At 42.5% G+C, this 22,757-nt stretch overlaps 1 protein-coding gene and 1 long non-coding RNA gene across 3 annotated transcripts in view; one reads left to right on the top strand and one right to left on the bottom strand.

Moving 5' to 3' along the window:
- Window positions 1-22,757, bottom strand: part of FAM169B (family with sequence similarity 169 member B) — a 59,592-nt gene that overhangs the window by 23,586 nt on the left and 13,249 nt on the right. For both annotated transcript variants that reach the window (XM_019504023.1, XM_019504024.1), the window contains exons 2-3: window positions 12,212-12,345; window positions 6,174-6,273 (exon numbers count right to left, since the gene is read on the bottom strand). In XM_019504023.1, coding sequence (XP_019359568.1) covers window positions 6,174-6,273; window positions 12,212-12,345 — 234 coding nt within the window. The remainder of the gene's footprint in view (window positions 1-6,173; window positions 6,274-12,211; window positions 12,346-22,757) is intronic.
- LOC109288476 overlaps window positions 15,044-22,757 on the top strand; it is an 18,824-nt gene continuing 11,110 nt past the window's right edge. The window contains exon 1 of the long non-coding RNA XR_002095145.1: window positions 15,044-15,448. This is a non-coding gene — a long non-coding RNA (uncharacterized LOC109288476). The remainder of the gene's footprint in view (window positions 15,449-22,757) is intronic.

The raw sequence follows: 22,757 nt of genomic DNA, 5'->3' as shown, positions 1-22,757 counted from the left end.
ACTGTGCTATTCAATAATTTAAAGGAAAAGGGAGAAAAATACACCAGTTGACATAGCAACTGTCACATCACATTACTTGAGCTACCTTGTCTATACAGATGCCTACCATAAAGAAAAACATTTTCCTGGATCCCAGGCAAATATATATACTTTCTTTTAAGTTATTTTAAAGTCAACATCTGGTTCACAGTTATACACAGGCATTTTCTCCATATTCTTCTTCTCTTCTTATAATCAATTTTGTAGAAACAATTTCAAATGCAAGCACATTTTATGAGAGAGAATTTTCCCTCCTTGTCCTCTCCCCATTTACTAATTTCCCAAGACAGACAATATTCAATAAGCAGAGGACAAAAAAAATAGCTGAATATGCACCCCTGGCACAAATGTGCAACAGGGAATGGGTAAAACATTGGTTATCATGGCATGTTTTTGCTGCTGCTGTGGCTATTCAGCAAAGGAGTGCAAAATAATATTGAATTAAATCAGGCCCTAAACCATCTACCATTTTACTATGCAATCTCATCTAGTGCTGGACATAGGAAAGTATTTCCTTCTCAACCCAAGCCCATAGTTAATTTTCACTTTCTACTGCATGCAGGACAAATGCTGCTATGCTCATAAGCAAGCCTCACTGTTTTGGTTCTTTGAATCAAAAGCACAATCAGTACTGTGAATGCAGAGAGAAGCAGGAAAATTCAAGCACCATCCAACTTGGATTTTCCTTTTCCCCATGCTCTTAACAATCAGGCCTTAAAGCCTAAGTTTTTCAGATTCCTGGGGAGTGTGGATTCTGATCCAAAGCCTATTCTCCATGCATCACTTAGGAGACATATATTTAAACTGTTTGCTACAATATCAGGTATACAGTTCTTGTCGTCACTGTTCTCATAGCCAGAGTTTGGGGTTCATGGTGTACTTCAGCCTACTAGGTACCTGCCATTCATCTTCACTCGATGCTCATTTTGGAGAGGACAAGACAGTCCACCCGTTAGCATGCTAACCTGAATCTTTGGCAACCGGGGTTCAATTCCCAGCTCTGCCACAGGCTTCTTCTGTGATTGAAGGCAAATCATTTAGCACGCTACAGCGAAGTGTAGAGATACTCCAGTTAGCTGAGACCTTGGAAAAAGCTGAGCTGTGGTAACACAGAGCTCCCCTGAGCAAGGTGAAGCAGCCCATAGGGAGTTCTGCTTTACCGTAGTTCTGGCATCTGAATTAGTGTGGTTATCCCAGACTACAGTGCACCAGGCAGTGCAGAAATACCCCATGTCTCTCTGAGTATCCTTATGCCATGCCAGTATGGTGCCAGGCAACAGGGAACCGAGACACACTGCATCCCGTCTGCACATGCTACCTTCAGAAACCCAAAGAAGGGGAATCACTTTGGTGTAATAATGAAGCTTCCTGTTGCACTAGGAGGGTAGTGATATATCTTCTGTACCTAAATTTCCCATCTGTAAAATGCAGATAATAACCCTTTTCTATGTTACAGAGATGCAGTGAGAATAAATACATTCCTACAATGATGGAGGCCATGTAAGTACCTAAGATGGGCATAATTCCTGCAACCAAATTATGTCTTCCTGCTCCTGTTCAAGTTTTTCCCAGTGATTTGTTGCAAGTATCCCATGATAAATGTTCCATGGCATCTAGCAGTTTCAGCAAATTATTATATTATTACATTCAGCATTTAGAAAGCACCACAACACTCCATGTTTGTTTAGGGTTGTAAAGATCTTAATCGCCCTTGTTATGCTCAGTAAGCCCTTGCAACACAATTTACATTCTCATAAAAATGTTCATACAGATATACTAACAGAACAGAAGACTCAGCCCAGCATAAATAAATAAGAAATGCTCCCAGCCGAGGCAATGGGTGATGTTGCGTAGAAGAGCTACCAAATATTTATCTCCGACACTTCAGAACTCGTTTAGAAAGAGACAAGGATGGAAGTCCACCTCTCAGCAAAACCACACAGAAGAGGAGTTCAAATCCAAATCTCACCTTTGAAATTAGTGCCTCTTTCTTATCGTGGATCTAACCAAAACCTCAGATTCAAAAGCCCCCAAAACTTTAGCACTATTCACCTAGAAAACCAACTCCAGTCTCATTATTACTTTGTTAATCTGAATAATTATTGCTTTAAGCATAGATAAAAAAGACTTTACTTTGGTAAACTACCTGCTTTAAGAACTGTAGAATCAAAGGAGTTATGAATACTATTCTCAGAGTTTATTATGATTATTACTTATTTGAAGTATATGCTCCGCTCCCCAAAAACAGCTCAGGGTGGCTTACAATAAACGACCAAGAAGTTGTAGAAATCATTCAAATAAGATAGCATATAAAAAGCCATCTGTACTCCATTTTGTGTGTGTGACATTTATTCTGCCTGAATGCACGGAGTTAAGCCAAAGGAAACTATAAGAAGCAATCCCACAAAACACACAGCACTACACAATGGCAAATATAAAGTACCTGGGGTAAAACAGCTTCAAAGAAGTGACCATGGGCTATCAGTTAGGATGAAGCTTTGCGTCCATCTAGGCCAACTGGACTTACCCTTCCAGAGGCTAGGTTCAAAGAAGGATGTGAAACCCCTTACAGTCCCCACAGCCAAGCAAAAAGACATACACTTAGTACTGGAGTCAGTGATACCTGACAAGCATTACAAAAAGAGACACTGCGACACAGAAACACAGGCAGGGCAGTTTGTTTTACAGCCCAGCCCAGAGATGGAGGTAGCCGGTCTAGACAAAACCAAAGCCTGCCAGGAAAGATTATGGCTGTTATGGGTAGGACGCAGGGGCAGTGCGCCCTCGCATCTAACTGCACAGTGAGTGAGTCACAGTTCAACAAAGATGTATAAAAGTAAGAAGGACTTTTTTTCCAAAGTGGTGCTCACAAGTTGGGTCTGGAGCACAAAGTACAGGTTGCCCATTAACCATGTCAGAAACTCATTTACAATTCAGTAAAAAAAGAAAAAAAAAGAAAAAACTTTTTCACAGACAGGGTTTTGGAAGGGAGCAAGACGCATGTTTTAGTGACATCTCATAGCTGATTCTTGTGGATTTGTAGAATAGCTTTTCCATGCACCATATTCCATATTATTACTGTGCTGTAATAATTATAAAGCTACGGGAAACTTCAGGGAGATGTTAAACGAAGTTTCCAGTCAATCTGATTGTTATCAACAGTCCAAGGCTGCTATCTGGAAAGAGTGCGCAGAAGAGGTATGGCTCATGGGAACTCTGCAACCACCGATCATATGAATATTAAATGCAGGAATGACTTGAGCACTAAAACGTTGTATTTATTAAAATATTATATATTTTTAAAAGACAATAGGGAGTTTGTGGGGCTTTAGCCTTTTCTTCATTGAGAAATCAAAAGCTGACAAAACAGAATTTTAATTGCTTTATCAAACTGTTTTTCCAGGGTAATCAGGCTATTACACACAAGAAAGATCCATTGGGAGGCTTCACAGAGCTTTTATATGTTCATAATAGTGCATTCTTTATAAAGTAAAAAAGTAATATATTTTGAATATACATTTACATAGGTTGACCGCAAGCTTGTAAAACCTTAAATGCACCGTTATTTCTTTCATATAGTTGCACTCAGTGATTCTCCGCAATCTCTTTTTTTGACATAGTGATTAACCTGGATATTCCCATTCAAGAGGTAATCCAAACTGCCTTAACACTATTTTTAGTTCATCTATTTGAATACAAATCAACAAGGATCTGCAACTGCAACTAAGGGCAGAATTTGGCCTGCAGTATATCATTTTCTTTTGCTTAGACAGCATCAGTGCTGAAACTCCTTCCAATAAAATGTTAACACCTTTTTGTTAAAACTGACATCAGGAAAGGGGCTGCAGTTTTAAAGGAACCATTGACTCTCTACATGTAGCCTACATGGGCATGCTGGGCGGACTTTGAGCCCAACTTCAAAAGCCACACCCACACAAGGTGCCCTTCTTCAGCCACATGTACTTCACACTATATCCATTGGCTTCGCCTTATTTCTTAAGAAGTCTCAGGTTTTCTTGTGCCACATGAAGTGGAACCAGTCCACAGACTACCTGTTTCTCTTTCCAGGCAGAAGGGATGAAAGTTGGCATTGTGGGACTGCTGCAGGGGGACTACCTGTATTCAAAGCCTGCATGGCCACATACATCCAGACACACTGCAGAAAGCAGAAGACTGGGATGCAAGTAGCAGTGGGTCACATCTAGAAGTTTAGCAGAGCTTCCAAGTTTGGGTTAGATTGCTACTAGGGACTGAATTCAGAGGTTTACAATATAGATAGTTAGTGGACATGGGCTTGAAAGCAGGTTTAAGATTGACCCTAATGACTGGCATCAGCCTTACAACAGGCTATGGGCTGGCAGTTTCGCTCCCTCCCCTTCCTCTACCAACTGAATTACAGCTGTCAATCTAGCATGGGGAGCACTTAACTAGCAGGGTAGCCTTAAAAACACTCTAGGATTATCTGCAACCACAAGCAAAATTAATCTTTTTTGGCTTACGTGAAGAAACGTCCAGCTGTGCAGCTGAGATGGGGCCTAAACTGGCCAAATGAATAACTGAACTGTGCACTCTCAATATGTGTCAGCGGTCAGGTTGTCATCAACTAAACTGGCACCCACCCCCGGGCTAACCTGGGTGAGGAGGGTGTGTAGACACCCAGCAGGACTAGAAACAAGACCTGTCAAAGGGCAGATGAGCTCCATGTGAGCCAATGGCCATCCATACCTGGAGAGGAGATGGGCGCTTCCAGGTTACTTTGCCCAAAGAGTCACCAATGATGCACACCATTTAAGGAACCCCAACAGTCGCAGCAGCCTCGGGACTGACTTAATAATATACAGATATATAAACATATATCAACAGATAGCTAGCTAGATAGATAGATAGATAGATATCAAGTATATTATTGTATATACCCACTATTGTATTATCAAGTATATTATTGTGTGTATGTATGTATGTGTGTGTATATTTTATATATAAAATAGTGGCTATAAATCTTTCCTAAGGAAAATTCAAAGTTTATAATTTCAGAAATAAACATTGACATTTCCAGAGATGAACCTGGCACTCTTCTCTCCACAGGGGTTGAAAGGAGCCAGTGCATCCAGGGACTTTTTCTAACTCTCTTATGCATAATTATTTTAAAAAATGGACAATCAGTTTGCTTCCTCAAGGCAGAACTTGAACTCTCATGGATCTCTGGCATATGGGACGAGCTTACCTAACTAGAGGAGTAAATAATGCACTGACATGGCATTTGTGATACTGTTTCTCAAGAAGCTGTCCCCAAAATTATACCTCCTGCTGTTCCACAACAACTCAGAAAATTGTCTCGATCAAGCAGTAGCATTTTGTACTTTTGGCACTATTTCTGTCTTCAGTCCTGGCTGGACAGTGGCATCACGATTTGTGTTACTACTTTTCAGCACTGTAAAGTCCCAGGCACGGCCCAAGCCACACAGCCTACTGGATGTTAGGGCTAAGTAGAAAGAAGCCAGGAGGGGTGCAGAGAGCAGTGATCCTTAGTAAATGAAAGAAAGCCTAAAATGTAATCATTATCCAAAACACAGATTCTGATGATAACCCAACCAATGTCTTGTGAGATAGAAATGTCAGCAAGCACTGGTCCACTTCGTTCACTTGTGACTGTAATGAACTATTCTTTTAGGGACATCATATGGCTGCAAACATTATAAGCACAATTAGTATCATAAGCATTAGTAGCAGGTAGTACACAAACCAGCATAGAGTAGATTGCAGGAGATCAGCTAACAAAACGGGTTTAATTCAGGGCTTGAGCTTTCACCTAAATCTACATCTCACAAGACAATACAGAAATATAGGACAATTCAACCTAGAATTGAGGCAGTGGATGCCACTAAGAAAAAACAATACAGATATATCATCTATCAGTTTTAAACCAAAGCTGGCCCATTACTCCGTGGTGGAGCTATGAAGAGAGTCCTGAATTCCCTGTCCTCCACCCAAACTAGACTGCTTCTACAAACAGCCTTTTAAAATGATTTCTTGAAGCGTAAGCTAAATCTGTTTCGTATTCAAAACCCACCACAGAGTTAAATACCGCTGTACTAAAATTTAATTAAGCGAAAATACAGTGACAAAAATCTAACCTGTCTCTTTATCCTGAGGATTGGTTAGCACCAAAATCTTGCACGAAGTGTCGTCTCGGTACACCGGAAGGAACCGCACACAGGAAGCTTCAAGTTTCACCTAAAAAAAAAATGCAGGTAGCTGTGGTGTACTGACCAGCTGGCAAGAAATGCTTCACTTTTCAGGTGTACACACAGAGTTCGAAATCTTGGTCATGGCTTCTAGGAAGTACATGGGCACACTACTTATAGACAATCATAGTTTTTAAGTGTTATTGTTAAAGTGTTAATTTAGAAGGATTTAAATGGTCAAAATGAGTAACTTAATACTACCTTAATATAACTGGTGGCTCACCCATGTTGGGACGTTACCTTGTGGTTTCTCTCGCTCGCACACAGTGTTATGGAACAGGAAACACATGTAACAAATAGCTATCAACAAAACTTTGCACTTACTATAGCTTCTTCTAGCCATGGATCATGATGCGTTTTGCAAACCATTCATTAGGCTTCACCAGCCCCAGATGGTAGGAAAGTATTATACAAGACATTAACTGATGATGTACAGAAGGAAAAAATTACCATATTTATTCAAATATAAGAGGTTCATCCCTTATCTCACATTCGTACACAAGGAAACTTCACTAAATACATTCCTAGCCTTTCTTTTTTCACGTTCCTGTGACAAGGTATTTAGCAGAATTCGCAGATTCATTATAGTTTGACAGGCCATGCTACAGGTGCTTCTGCTATGACCCCAAACCTGAGACCTCTGGGCTGTCAACCATGTGCCTTAGGGCCTGCACCACCCCAGCTATTAAATACATTGTCATTTAACTGCTGCCAAAGGCAGCATGTGCTCAGTAATGTAAACCAACTATGAAGGTGATTAAAGGAAGCCAACACTGAGCGTGACTACAAAATACATGGCCCACATTGGACAAATATATTGATGATGAGGATCTACCACAAGGATATGTTAGTGTAGCCCAGGACTCAGCTACGTCTTTGGCCAAACTCCATTTATAAGATGCTGGCATGCCAGAGGCAGATGGGGATCAATTCTTGTTGTGGCCCCTTCCTAGGCCCCTTTTCCGCCATCTTGTCTGAGGCTTGCGTGCCAAGTAAAATGTCTTCACATGCCACACTGGCACATTGTTGGCACATTATCCACAGGTTGCCTACCCCTGGCACACCCTCATCTAGTAAGATGTAAGGTACTGTCCCTTGCACTTTGTTCTCCAGTGCCAACTCCTTTTCAAGTCATAGTGAGCCACTACACTGAATACACTTCAATTTCTTCACTCCCACAGCTGAGATGTGCCTTTCTTTCCCATTTCCAATTATTTCAATTTCTTCACCAGCCCTAAATGTCTGGTGAACATCATCAATGGGGTCCCAGACAGTTTACCCAGAATCCTTCTGTTCCCTCCTCTCACAGCCTGTTGCATATAATTAGTGAGACCCCATCCTCCGTGAGGCAGAGCTGAACCAGGCTGTCCAGAGTCTCATCTGCATATAAATTTTTGAAGGATCCCAGGACTTGTGACAAGGACATATGGTTCCAGTCATGAGTAGAGGGGCTAATTAGCACATGGCTCCTTTGTGGGGGGGTGTATCTGGAGTACACACACATACAAAGCAGTGCTGAGCTGTGGGGTTACCATGGCTTGAATCGCTATTGATTCTGCAGGAGCCCAGCCCAAAGAGCTACATAGCAAATCATGAGCTTTGTGGTTTAGGTACAGGCACACAGACCTAGAGGTGGTAGACTTACCTGGCAGGGGAAATACCATGACTACTAAGGCAGTTTTCCCAAGGGCAGGGGATGGCTACTTTTCTGGCACGGGGTAATACCCGTGGAAGTAATATATAGTTAACCTCCCACTTTCATTTCCAGTGGGAAGATCTTGGTTTTACACCACTTTATGGAAATAGGAGACTTCTCCCTAGCTTGCTCCTGCAGCCATATGGCTGTGGGCAAACAAAACTCAGAGGTATCCAAACCCCAAGCCTCCATGCACTTGGGTCTGCATGTAGGATGGTTGCCAAATAATTTGAAAACATCTGAAGCCCCACGTGGGGGTAGAGGGTGTTCACTGGTAGTAGGACCACTTATAGTTCTTGAATGACTCACAGATTTGGAATTGTTTTGGCTGATTCAGCTTGGAACATGAAAAATTTTCCTTAAAAAAACCAAACCAAACAAAAAACCTAGACGTGGTAGACTGTGTAAACTGGCTTTGAGCAAACTCCAGTCCTACCAGCAGAAATCAGTAGCAGAGGATGATGAGAACGCAGCCAAATCCACCTGGCAGAGGGATATTTGTCACAGGATTTTTCAAGACCACCCCCCAGTGGGGAAATAGACAGTGACAGCGAGGAAGACATTGAGACAACCCGACTGGAAAACAGTGATGAGCACAGCAGCAGCGACAGCAGCAGCAGATCCTCCAGTGGAAGCGGCAGCGAATGAACTGAGTTTTAAACCCAGTATGGTTTTAAGTAGGTACACAAATGCTCCTTAAAAGTGTGTTTATGGAGTACCTGTATTAAAAATTGCAGCAGTTTCAGCAGTGTCAATTCTGGATTAACTAAATTATTAGAGGCATAGTTATTTCAAAATCAGCATTTTCAAATTTGCCCCTCACTTTCATGTACTCAGGGAGAACAAAGTTTGACAGTAAGTTGGGGGGGGGGGGAAACGGGCTGCAGAGAAAAACAGTTGGAAGAGCAGAGAGCAAGGGGGCCACCCGATCCCCCCCCCAGATTCATCTTCCCTGCTGTAGCAGTACGAGGGGGACAAACTATCAATTTTCCATGTATACAGTCTAATTACTCGGGATCATCTTATATTCAGGGTCATCTTGTACTCGATTAAATATGGTACCTAGGGGATCAGAGTCAATGATAGAGGCAACAACAAAACATGAGTTTTCTGACTTCTTGGTCCTGGGCTTTTACTATTCTTCTTCCAAGTGCTGTGGTAAATAAATACTAACTGTTGTATACCAATAGCTACATATGCAAATCGGGATTTATATATGCATACTGCAATTGCACCCCAGTAAGTTTAGGTACAAACAAATTGAGTGTATAATTTAACAGACGTATTTTTGAAAACCTGGTTGTTGGCATGCATTTCTGTGAATGAACGTGTCGCACTCTAATGTCATGCATTTGCCCATTGGCTATGAACCCTAGTTAAGCCCTGTGACATACCTAACGCTGCTTGTTGGATGGAAGGAGTAACAAAAACTATGGATTATTCAAGGTAACAACCTTCAAATGAATCTGATGATCACTAATTCACAAGTGCCTGAACCCTGGAAACAAATATACTCATGTGTAAGCTTTCACTGAGCTATTGGAGAAACATGGACCTAATTGTACCACACATCTGGCCTACCTGAAAATCTTGGTATCATCTATGGATTTGATCTCCTTTTTTCTTTTTCTTTTTTTCCCTTTTTAAAAACAAATACATCATCATAGGCACCACAGAGGCACCTCTGAGCACCATTAAAATTTAAAGTCCAGTGCTGTGCCTCTTACAAATCTGGCCATTATGATTTTTATTTTTGTTTTGCAAGCATATGTGCTTCCTCGCTAACAGCAATAGTATGAGACAGGCATAGCTGAACAAGCTTTCCCTGCGCAGAACTCTGGCAACGAACTTCAAACCTGAACTGCAATAATCCTGGCTATCCCCACCCTGAATACTTCCCCGGAGCAAAAACTACCATTCATAACAGACTGGGTGGTGCTTCTATGAGCTGAACAAGTGGGTAACAACATCTAATATTCACTAGGCAGACCACTGCTCCCAGTCTCTACAGAAATGACAGGCTGGTGATCATAGGCAAGCATATAGTCAATCACATCAGTCCTCACCTCTAAATTTTCAGGTGTGTGTTACCAAATTATGGCGCAGTGTGGTCATGCTAGAGGACAGGCTGGGGATTCAGGCTGACCTGGACAGGCTCGCAAGGTGGGCGGATCAAAACCTGATGACATCCAACACAGAGAATTGCAAGGTGCTCCACCTTGGGGGAGGAGAACCCACATCATACTTATAGGCTCGGCAATGCTACACTCACTTGTGGGTCACGACTGACTTGGGGGTCATGACTTGGGGGTCACGATTGACCACAAGATGAACATGAGCCACCAATGCGATGCCACAATCAGCAAAGAAAATAAAACTCTGGCTTGCATCTACCGATGCATCTCAAGTAAGACCCAAGAAATCATTCTCCCGCTCTACTCAGCCTTGGTGAGGCCGCAGCTGGAATACTGCATCCAATTCTGGGCTCCACAATTTAGAAAGGACGTGGAGAGGCTCTGGGGAGTCCAGAGGAGAGCCACATGCATGATTAGAGGTCAAGAGAGCAGGCTTTACAGGAGAGGCTGAGATGCACGGGACTCTTCAACCTGGAGAAGTGCAGGTTCACGGGGGACTTGGTGGCAGCCTATAAGTACATCAGGGGTGTGCATCCAGATCTGGGAGAATGCCTGTTCAGCAGGGCACCCCAAGGGAAGACAAGGTCTAATGGTCACAAACTGCTGGAAGACCATTTTAGACTGAACATAAGGAAAAACTTCTTTACCATCCTAGTCTCCAGAGTCTGGAATAGACTCCCTGCAGAAGTGGTGCAAGCACCTACTCTGGATACATTCACAAAACATCTGGATGCTCACCTTGCTGGGGTCATCTGACCCCGCTGACTTCCTGCCCCTTGGGCAGGGGGCTGGACCCGATGATCTTGCAAGGTCCCTTCCAGCCCTAATGTCTATGAAAATATATGAAATCTATGAAATCCCAAATGAGGTGCAACAGTGGTTGTTAGCTCAGAAGGCTACTGTTCTTTTTATAATGCAGTTCATTTTAATTACAAAATATCAATTTTTATATTCCAGGTTACCCTTCAGAAAAATACAGCAGAAATAAGCCCACTGCTTAACCCTTTCTTGGCTGTACAGTTTATGTTCAGGTCAGACGAGATCAAAATCAAGTACAAAGAACAAATCTGAAATCTTAGTTGAGGTCTGATTACAAGTCACAAAACTGAGATAATTCCAAAGTAAAAACAAAATGCCATCCTTAATCTAACCTATTGTGTCTAACAATTGTACAATGCACCACTTTGTGCTCCGCACTTGTCTTCTGACCCCCTAACTAAATATCAGATAAGACTGCAACCGGGCCTGAGAGGTTGAGCGAAGGACAGAGTAAAATCCTTAACTCTGCGAGTCTGCATTTTCAGTTGTTTTTATGCGATTACAGGCAGTTCTGATCCAGGTCCACCAGAGGGCATTAAAAGAGTATTCTACAGCCAGCCACTCTCGTTTCCCAGACTGTATAAAAGTTACCCTACATGAACTGGATTTTTTCTGGAAATTACTGCAAAATATTTTCCAAAACTGCATAAGAGCTGCTGTATTCCATGCAAACAACGATTTCCACTAACTATGGTATTGCTTCAACGCTCTGCAATAATATAAACACAGCTGGTCCAACAGGAACTTTTGTTGTATAAAAAGGGGCCCAGATACTTAACCTTTCATCCTGCAACTGAAGTTACAAAATGAAAAAGCCCTAGCCAACCATGTCTCAGACAGTGCAGGGCTGATCCCTTCAGTCTTGTCATCTAAGTGCTTTATCCAAACTGTCGACTATTTCTGTTCAAAACGTTCATCAAAGGATTCACAGTAAAAAATATCCATGTGATTATGGTTTACTCACATTAGAAAGAATAAATCTCTAAAGTAGAAAGAAAATTGACTTCTCCTGTAAACCAACCTATGCTGCACAAGATGATGCAGAGCTGCAGATTTCAGACCTGATTTTAAGCTTCCTCCAAACTCACTTTCGGGCCAGCCTACGTGAATAAAGCCAAATTATTTTAATCGGAAACATAAAAGAGATCTTTAACCTCACCACGCTAGCCTAGCTGTAGTCACAAACAGGTTACCATTGCTAGTGCCCTTCATCACCTCTAAAATTACTTTTTTGCCATCACCTAACTTTTTAATTTGAATGTAATGCTAATTATTACCTTCTCGCCACCAGGCATGGAAAAGAAGTCGGGAGATGATGAAGTTTCCTGCAAAAGCTTTGCATAGTAGGCCTCAGCTGCTACCTGGAAAATTTCAGGCTTGCCACCTGCAATATCTACGGGGTAAAGTTGCCCTGCGGATATATAAAACAAAAGAAAAACACCAAGATCATGTTTTGAAAGGAAGTTATATACATACATTTTTAAAAATCTGCTAGTAGACTGTGAGAGCCTGAAACAGAATGATTAGTAGCACTGGATCTTTCTACTTCTTTACCCTCCAGGAAAAATTTTTTTTTTTTTTGCAGAACTGGGCCATACAGCAGTAACCCACATTTGCTACCTTTAGACTGAATATGCTTGACGAGCATCCTGCTCAGCTGAAAGCTTCTCGAATCTTTTTTCTCCCAAGCTTCTGAAAACGCAACCAGGCTGTTCATGCTATTCAAAAAGAAATAAGAAAAAGTAATCTCTGATGCTTCCAGTGTTGTTGGAAGGCCTCTCCCTTTGCAGATCTGTCCGTGGTCTGTTCTTCCACTACAACCTTTTAGACTCAACGCACCCCTGGTCAGACTCAAGACACTGTTAGGAAAGTGCCAGCTCTTAGTTTTCACTTTTTTACTACAGAAAAATAATAGAGCCATTCTTCTGTTACAAAGAACTCAGAAACAACATAATAAGGCCGAATAGTTTTAAAACTATGGATTGGTATTGAAAATATCTGGTTTTATCTTGTGAATCATGCTTGCGCACCTAAGACTGATAACATCGCATGGCAACCCTGGTTGAGAATCACTGCCCTACAGGGAATTCTCCCTCCGTGGAGTCATTTCTACAACTCACATTCATTATTTTCAATGTTAGATATCTGTCTTCATAGTTGTTGAAAAACGTATTAAAATGTTACGCAGAGAAATTCCCTTAATTGTAATAATCACTACTTTTGTATACAACATACATTCTAATCCATGAGACTCACTTCTGCAGGATATTCCTGAGAGGTATTTGCTGATAGTATACAAACTATTAGTATACAAACTATCTGATTCAGATATTAGATATATCTGAATAGGAGCATTTAACATGCAGTGTTATCAGCATTAGGTATACCTGAATAAAAACATGCATATATTCAGATGATCTCAGATGCTACCTGTTACCAAAGGTATCTAATGTCACACAATAGCATGATCCCTGATTGCCTGCTGGAAAAAAGAAAAATAACTGCCCACTCCCCCAACACTCCCTGATATTATAATGTAGTATAATTAGCCAAATCCATTGCTAGAGCATCAAACACTCTGGAGACAGACTGTTTCCTAGCTCGAGAGGACAACCTTCTTAATTTAAGGCTCCTTGCTAACTCCACTAGTAATTACTGTACATCTCATTCTGGGGACAAAGGAACAGCTCCATCATGGTGCCACATTTAAGGGCTAAAGGTCTTATAGTCCAAAAATTGTTGGGCACTCAGACTACAGTGTTGGGGACCACAAAATTGCAATAGGCAGAAAGGCAGCTTTCCAAACGTAAGATTTGTTGTCTCAGGTCCACAGAACCCAGAATCCTGCCTCTGGCAGTCATCAATACCCATTTCCTTAACAAAAAAGGAGAGAAACCAGCAACCTATAATTCACCACTATTCAGCACTGGACAAAAAGGGTTTAAATACTCCATTCCTAGCCTTTACAGGCAATCGGCTTACATCTCAAAGCTTGATAGCAGTGCTACGTACTGTGTCTCCGAGCACCGAACAGTCAGTCTCTAGGTGCTGCTGTGCAAATGGGTTCTCAGAACATGTTTGTATCAGAGAAAATGGGAGAGAAAGGAGCATTGCAACACCGTCAGGCTCAGTCACACTGTAAAGTCCTAGCCAGCACTCAGCAGAGGAGGTTTTTTTTCCGCAGCCATATAATGTGCTACCCCACCGGTTCTGTACAATAACAAGCCATGTCGGGTAAAGGGGCCATTCAGTATGTCGGAAATCTAGTGACGAGAGGATGATTAGATGTGCTGGTTAGTTCCTTTTGAACAGAGGAGCGTCCTGAAGAGTTGCTTTCCATTTTTTTTTTTAAATATCTGTACGTCTGATTTAAGTTACCGCACGTACCCTAACATATAAATTGAGTTTCTAGCTATTCTAATATATGGCAGGGATGTGTGCAGCACTCACAATGCTACATCCTGCCATTAGGATAAAGCTACTTAATGAAGAAACATTGTTTTGTCCTCTTCCTCACTGAAAAACTACCCAGCTAATACCTTCAAGTTGCATTGGACTTAGCTAACAGGGATTTATTTGGAGAGCTGTGATATAACATCACAAGGTAAATATTAAAACAAGTCAACAGCTCCCCAGCACAGCCCTCCACAAAAAGCAATTTTCCTTGGGTAAGTAAAATGTTTCTGTATTCTCTTTATTCTTTTCAGGATGCAATTTTCAATGAGTTTTAGGAGCACTGACAGTAAGGTTTGTGCTCCTAACTCATTTGGGCACTTTGGGAATTGCCACTTTTAAAGGTCTGGATGTTTAGTTACAAAATGAGGTAGGTGCCCCACATTTCACCTCTGTAAAAAAAAAAAAAAAGAAGAAGAAGAAGAAATTGCAACGTATTTTCAAATGCACAAACAACAACATTTTCACAAGGTTAATGTCATTCACAGCAAAGACTTATTATCTGGTGAAAGCATAAGAAAGCCAGAAAAAGACGCTTTTTAAAAACCTAATCATCAGTCTCCAAATAAGTTGTCAACTTGGCTTTAAAAGGAAAGCAGCAATGTTTTCCTAAGGATGCCTTGGGCTTGAGGCCCCTTTCAGCAGCTCGGGACACTTGGACTGCAAGAATCCAAGGACAGCGTTTTGAACAGATTTAAATTACAGGATTTCATTAGAGTTTGATCCTAAGCAGGAGCAACAAAAGAGCACATTGTACCAGCCAGACACCGACCAAGCGTTTCTTTTTTTTAAATGGGCAATGTGCACAAAGGGTTACCACCCGACGGCGGAAAAAAAAAAATCATAAAAAGGGGGCCTCTCGCTGCAGCCACAGAGGAGGTACCATATAACCATAAGGAGAGTAAATTTAGAACGGGAGGCCTACTGCATTCGAGGGATTCCAGACATTCCAGCCTTCACATTGCTGCGGCGCGGGGCTGCCATCTTAAATAGCCACCGCCGGTAAACAAGGTCATGACATCACATAGGCCGAGTCGACAATGTCAAGGACGGGCTTGCAGGTAGGTATCTGCCTTGGTCTTTTATATAGCAACTGTGCACATTTTTAAAGAGAGGGTGAGGGAAAATACTCCCAATACAACCAGCACATAAGTACAGACATAGATATATGCATGTTTATAAATGCAAATATATCAATATTAGAGAGATCTATTTTGCATTCAGATTCCGGTTTTTGAGCATGCAGAATCAGTCTGGAAACTACTGGGCAAAGCCACATTTTACCGCAAAAACAAAAAAGTAGTAAATTCTGTCTTGTTACGGTAACGTTTGTTCTCATTAAATAAGGTCCTCAGATAGTGGAAATCAGAGTGCTGCCAGTCGCATCAGTGAAGTTTCATGTATTCACACTAGCTAAGAAAAATCTCGTCTTTAAAATGAGGAGCAATATCTAGAAATGACTATAAGCAAAGCAAAGCAGGGCACTGCACAAGCTTCCCACGTACGGGTCAGCCCATGTCCAACTTGACCAGCAACACCCCTTGCTACATCTACATCGAACCACAGATCATTGTAGCAATTAAAGTTACTGTTTCAGCCCTGAACCTCAAATGCAGATCGATTTTTTTTTCTGCAATATCCCGTGCTTTTCCAATCCCAGATTTCTCCAAGATAGGCACTGTTAATTAAACTGGATTACAAGGTGGTTTTTGTAAAGTGGACAAATCCCCTTCCTTTGGAGGTACAGGTACTCCTCACTTAACGTCGTCCCGGTTAATGTTGTTTCGTTATTACATCGCTGAACTGTTAGAGAATATACTCGTTTAAAGTTGCACAGTGTTTGGTTATAATGTTGTTTGGCCACCACCTGCTACTAGGTAACTACTGTGACATAACTGGATTCGCTTAACATTGTTTCACTTAAAGTCACATTTTTCAAGAATGTAACCATGATGTTAAGCAAGGAGTAGTTGTAAATGAAGGCCAGACCCACTTTGCACAAAACTGAAAGATCAAAATACAGGTGTCCAAAAAGAAAAGAAAATCAGGTTTATTCACTACATGTGCCTGATCTCTAACAAAGCCATGGATCTAGTCAGACATAGGATAGTGTGGGGGGGTTTCCATCGTGAACTGAGATTTGGATTTTTGTAGACTAGACACAAGCCTTGTCATTGGTGAGCCAGTACGAAATTCACTCTAGGCATTGAAGTAAGCCTGAAATATTTTTCCACAGCCCAATGAATTTCTTCTCCGTATAACAGAAAACACAGGGTGCACATATTTTTATATGAAACTCCACAAGTGAAACAACAGGCTGTTACAAAGCCATGTCCATGAAGGTAAACCAAATCCCCCAATCAACCTAAATATCTTAAGGCTGTGGCCTAACAAGAGATCTTTACACAATCTAAATGAAAAATGACTAATGACTACAGCTTGTTCGTTTTCCCTAATCTCATGTTTTTTGTATTAATTTATTTTTTACCATTATACAGAGAGCCCATTAACAATTGGTGAACTCTCAAAGTTAGCTGGCTGATCTTGTTAAAACCCTGAAGTGTTATACAATAGGTGCTGGGTCCCCATTTCATTTACAAATTAACTGAGATTGCCAACATGCTGCTATCCTGTTTTACCATTAATCCAGTATAATATTGCCTAACTAGCATACGGAATAATATCGCCTAACTAGCATATTGTTTTAAACCCCCCCTAGATTTAGACTCATCTGTAATGATATCCATAGGTGAAGGGAGGCAGCAGCTACCACACCAACTCACAGAGCGATAGAATGAATTGTGTGACATAAGGTACTTCTTACACGTAGCCCTGCCTGGACATCTGCACACCCACCAGCTTGACTCACCTGCGTCCACTACTGTACCACCGTTCTTGATGATGACACACTCATAGGCTAGGGACAGAAATTGCACATAAACTGGTTTAAGTGATCTGAAACTAGCTTAAATGTGTAACAGAACAGGAGTTCAGGGTGCATAAACTGCTTCCAAAATGGCCAAAACCAGTTTAAGATAAATCTGGTTAGACGTAGTATCAGACTTAACTGATTTAAGTTAAACTGGCTTATGGAGTGTCTGTCCCAGATCTCTTCCCGATTCAAGTTAAGTCACAGTCCCCCAGCATCCCAGGATGTTTTGCACCCCAGGCTATGCTATCTGCTCCAGTGGAGAAGAACTGGCCCTAACCCCAGCTATCACTAAAGCCTCTGCTCCCTGCCAGCTCTTGGTATCCCAGCAGGAAGAGGGGGGCAAGGACACAGACCCCCAGATCCCCCTAGCCCTCACCTGTACAGGACAAGGGGAAGGAAATCCTTAGCAGTGGGCTTTTTGCCCCTGCAGCAGCCAGGTGAGCAGAGTTGGCATCAGTTCAGCCCTGCCTCCTCCCCAGCCCCCAGCCTGTGGGTGGGGGGAGCAGGGGGAATGCACTGGCTCAGCCCCCACAACTGGAGGTCTGCCTGTGCAGGTGGAAAGTCACCATTGACAGATTTTTGCTCCCTGCAGTCAGGTGAGCCGGGCTGGGGTTGGTTCAGCCCTGCCCCCCACCCCCTAGCCCAGGTTGCTGGGTGGCATGGGTTCAGCCCCGCTCCCTTCATAGCTCTCTTCCTGGGGAGGAAAATGCACTGGGGTGAGGAATGCACCACCCAAGCCGGGCACTGGTTCTCCCAGCTGGGTTCTGGTGGGAACTTTCACTGCCACATGCCAAGCAGACCCCAGGTAGGAGGGGGCCAAGCTGGTGCATTCAAGACCCCACTGGGGCTTTTTGTAACCCCAGAGCCTGGCGAGCCAGGCAAGGAATAGCTCAGCCGCCTCCCAGGGTGTGGGTGGGCCTAAGCCAATGCCCGTCCATCTCATCGGTCTGCAAGTTTACAAAAAGCCCCCAGTGGGGGCTTTCCCTCCTCACATCGGGCAGACCTCAGATGGGGGGGCGGTGTGTTCACCCTGCCCATCCCCCACCTCTCATAGGCGGGATCTGGGGTTGGGGGGGAATGGACTTAGCTGATCCGAGCCCAGTGAGCTGGGCTGTGGGGGAGTGAAAAACCCCCAATGGGGTCTTTCCCCCACGCCAGGCAGACCCTGGCTGTGGGGGTTGATGTTGGGCCGGGTGTGCACACATTCCTCCCCTATAGACGTGGGGCTGGGGAAGGGGCAGAAATGAGCCAAACAGAGCCCTGCTAGCCAGTCGGTGCGGGGGAGTGAGTGGGGGCTTTTCCTGTGCCAAGCAGACCCCAGCTGGAAGAGCAGGGCCAGGTGGTGTGTTCCCCCTCCCGAGCCCCCTCTCAGAGGCAGGCAGTAGGGAGAGATTTTCTGCTGGCTCTCCCCTCCCTGCAGCTATGGGGGGGAGGGAGGGGTGTGGGACTGGCTTGCATCCAGCAACCAGTCATACCTGGGCTGCCACTGGACTGGGTTTAGCAGTCTTAGGGAGTGTTTACATGTTCATTTAAAGCACTTTTGGTAATGCGCAATAAGTTTAGCACCTCCATTGTGAGGTATTAGAAAAAGGTGTATTTGCCTATTTTAATGCCCATTAGTGAAAGTGCGTGGGTTTTTTATGACACTTTTAATGTGCATTAAAATAGGCTAATGTGCATTCAAGTGCATGTGTAGATGCGCCCTTAGGCAGCTGGGCATGAGGGGTGGTGCGCATGAGTACCCCCAGGCTCCTGGCAGGCTTCTGCCTGTCTTGGCCACCCAAACACTGAACATCAGTTCAGTTTGTTATCAGTTCAGGCTATGTAGCTTAAACTAACCTGCGAAGATTGAATCAAATCCGCCTCGGGCTTTTTGAACCTCTCTACTTAGCTTGAACGACAGTGGCTAAAGTCAGATATAGATACGCCCGTATTGTTAACCAACAAACTGGTAACCGAATCATTTCACTGCTAGAAATATCAGAGAGGTAATTAAGGTACCTCAAATATTGATCATACGCCCAAGAAAGATTTCACCTGTTGAGTGGAGAATTTCAAGGGTTCTCAAAGCGTTTTAGGAGAGGCAGTGTAAAGTGAGAAATCCTAGTCCTACTGCAGATAAGATAGGGCATAAAAGGCCGGTGTGTTCTGTATTAAGTTAATCAACCATATGCGCTGTGTTTGCTATAACCTGTTCTGCAAACATGTTGTAGAGAATGACACTGTGTGCACATATTAAGAGGTGCACAATTACAGGGGTCATCGGTCACCAAAGAATATATTTACCGTACCATGAATAAGAACTGGCCCTATGCATGTACGTATGTGTTTGCACACCACCATCGCTCACCATTCATGAGAAGAGCTCAAGAATGCAAATGCTCAAGGCTCAGAAACAAAAAGATAAACAGACAGAACCTAATATTTATTCTTTTTAAACTTGATGATCAGCTTAAACTCATTTTTTTTAAACATTATGGCGGCATTGCTCATTTTTAAAAAATCTTATTTTCATGTTATTAACATAATCAATAGACAAACGAGGCAGGACTGATGTAGGAGTACATGATTTGTAGTAGGCTGGGGTTTTTTTTGTTGCTTTGTTGAGTTTTCCCAGATAAATGCCTCTTGATGCTGCCAAGTCACAGACACAGCAGTATTTTACATTTATAAGAACAATACCATCAACCACCTCGCAACTTAATTCTTTGCCCTTGTGATTTATCCAGGCATGAAAAATATGTATCCTTAAATGTACACAAAATGTGTATTTAAATGTACACAAAACAGATTATGTACATCATAGTCATATCTAAGATACAGCAATCTTTGGAGCAGAGAAGGGAACTGGGAATAGGACATCTAAAATCCTATTCCTGCCAAAGCATTAACTCCTCTGTCTGTTTGCCCATCAGTTAAATGTGCGCAATACCTACCGTGTCACAGGGGTGTTACCAGGCTTAATTCATTAAAGCCTGTTTAGAGATCTTTGGATAAAAAGCATTCTCTATCAAGGCAAAGTAGTAATATCCTATATGCTGTAAAGAGCCACTGCCACCAGAGATTGCTATGGCAGTAACATCATTTCTCTGTACTAGAGAGAAGATTTTTCGCTCTTCTGATTGATGCACAGGTGACTTTCTCACTGCTCTCCCAGCCGTGGGAGCTCTGTGTTTAAACAGCAGCACTCACTACCCAGTACCAAGCCTTCTCCATTTCTTTAATTGAGCTTGAACTGTTCGAAGCATGTGGTTATCATTAGACTACCATATTTGTTTAACCTTTCAAAGGAAGGAAGAAGTCTTTGGCACATTCCCGGGAGTGCATGCAGAACCTGACTCTCATATCCTGAATTTAATTGAGCCAGTAGATGTAAAAAAAACCAAGTTCTCCTGTAAGTGAAACCTCCGTCACACCATAACAATGTGTGGTGGCACTGGAGCTGGTGGGTAAATACTGTGGTGTGATGTGTGTCCAACATGGCACAGCCGCTCTTAACCACACGCTGTACATCATTAATAGGAAGTGTGTTCTTCCTCACTGCATTGCTTTTCACCCTCTAGTAACAGAATAACCTTTCTGGGAACTCAGGGAAGGGAAATATATTGGTTTTAATGGGCCTTTTTGTCTGGCCAAAAATGCCAGCCCTGCATTATTCTCTATTAGCGTTCAAACAATAAAGAGATCTGGGGGAGAGCAAACAAAATAGAAATTCCTGTCTGAAATGAACTCCTCCGTGGAAATTGGTAAGTGAAGGTAAAAGTGTATAAGCAATAAATAATCATGATCACATTGCCAGATAGTTTAAATGGATGATTTCTATTTAAGCAACAGATGCCATGTACTGTGAGTGTTATCACTCCAAAAAGGGTTATCCAGCCCAAACACAGGAAGCCATTGTATTATGCATCCTATTCATGGCTGTGGGATTTTGCTACCATGTTAAAAATAGACATATGACAAATTTAGCAAAGGTGTAAATAGCATGGGCAGGAGGGGTATAATCCTGCACGGATGGTGCTGCGCATCTTTGACAGTGGGGTTTGAAGACACCCAGCGCCTCACAGGATTGGGCCCAGTAGGCCAAACATCTTATCAAATTCCTGGACTAGAAAAGTGATCAGAGGCCTGTGAAACAGAAACCATCCTTAAATGCTATTAATTTTTTTTTTTTAGCTCTTTTGTCAACAAAAACATTTTTAAAATTCAAACAATAAACTTACTGCTTTCATACTAAAATGAAAATATTAAAATTTAGGAAGGGTCTCACAGATGGGCATTTAACCCCTTAAAGTTAACCTGCTCTGTACTGGCCCCACCACGAGGATGGCAACCATTCATATTTCTCCTCAAACTGTTCTTTGCATTCGTTCTGCACCAACCCTTCCCAGCAACCCCCAAACAGACATCCAACCATTGCACACATTAATAGATTTCCATCTGTATAGGCCTGCTACCTCCTGTCTTCTCATTGAATGCAGCGTCTGGACTGAGACGCTTTATGCACAGTAATCTGATGCAACTGGGTAAGGCTGAGATACTACAGCTCAGAAATAAAGCATTGCAAATAAAAACAGTAGCACACCATTGGACTGTGAATGTGCTGCCAGGTGCACAGCCAGACTGCCAAACATTACTCCCGTTTCTCAGAGGTGAGACACACAAGTGCAGAGAGATTGTAGAGTGGGCTAAGACCAGGGGTGGGCAATTATTTGGGGTGAAGGCCGCTTAACAAGGGTTGGTGAGCTTTCCAGGGCCGCATGGGTAGCCTTGCCCCTTGACATTGCCCTGCCCCCTGGTTGCCATCTTGGGACTGGAAGTCCTACCCCTAACCCCTGACCTTTGCCACTAGAAGTCCCTCCCCTTGCTCCCCCCTCTCCCTGAGATACTCCTTTTGGGAGGAGGGGGGATTGCCATCTTAGAACCAGAGAAAACAAAATTGTACACTAAACATCAAACACCTACTAAAATATATTTTAGTTTTATTACAAAAAATATTTTTGTCGTGATTTGTGTTTGTGTACAGTACATAGGGTGATTGCATAACAACTCAAAAATGAATTCTTAGTCTTATATATTATGTGGAACGGTATGGCTGGGGTGGGGGATGTATGTTGGGGTTTTAAAAGTAAATTTTTAGCAAAGTATACTGTCAAGGCAATTTGCATATAGGGCTAGAGGATATATGGGAGAGGATGCATGGGAGAAAAATGCAAATTTCTGTACCAAATTAAACATTAGTGGGAACATCTACACATAAGCTTTAAGGCGCAGTAGCCTATTTTACTGCGCAGTAAAGAGTCACATAAAAAGCAGGGCAATTATGCTAATAATATCCAGTAAATGGGCTACTGCACATTAGGCAGCACTTAAAAAGTATGCACCTTTGGTACTCCATATTAGGGCAGCCTAATGCGCATTTATTTACTACTGGACCT

This window comes from Gavialis gangeticus, unplaced genomic scaffold (assembly GCF_001723915.1).
Source record: "Gavialis gangeticus isolate Ggan-Ray unplaced genomic scaffold, GavGan_comp1, whole genome shotgun sequence".
Lineage (NCBI taxonomy): Eukaryota > Metazoa > Chordata > Crocodylia > Gavialidae > Gavialis > Gavialis gangeticus.
The sequence above is the reverse complement of the archived record's forward strand: the minus strand, read 5'-3'. Positions and strand labels throughout refer to the sequence as shown.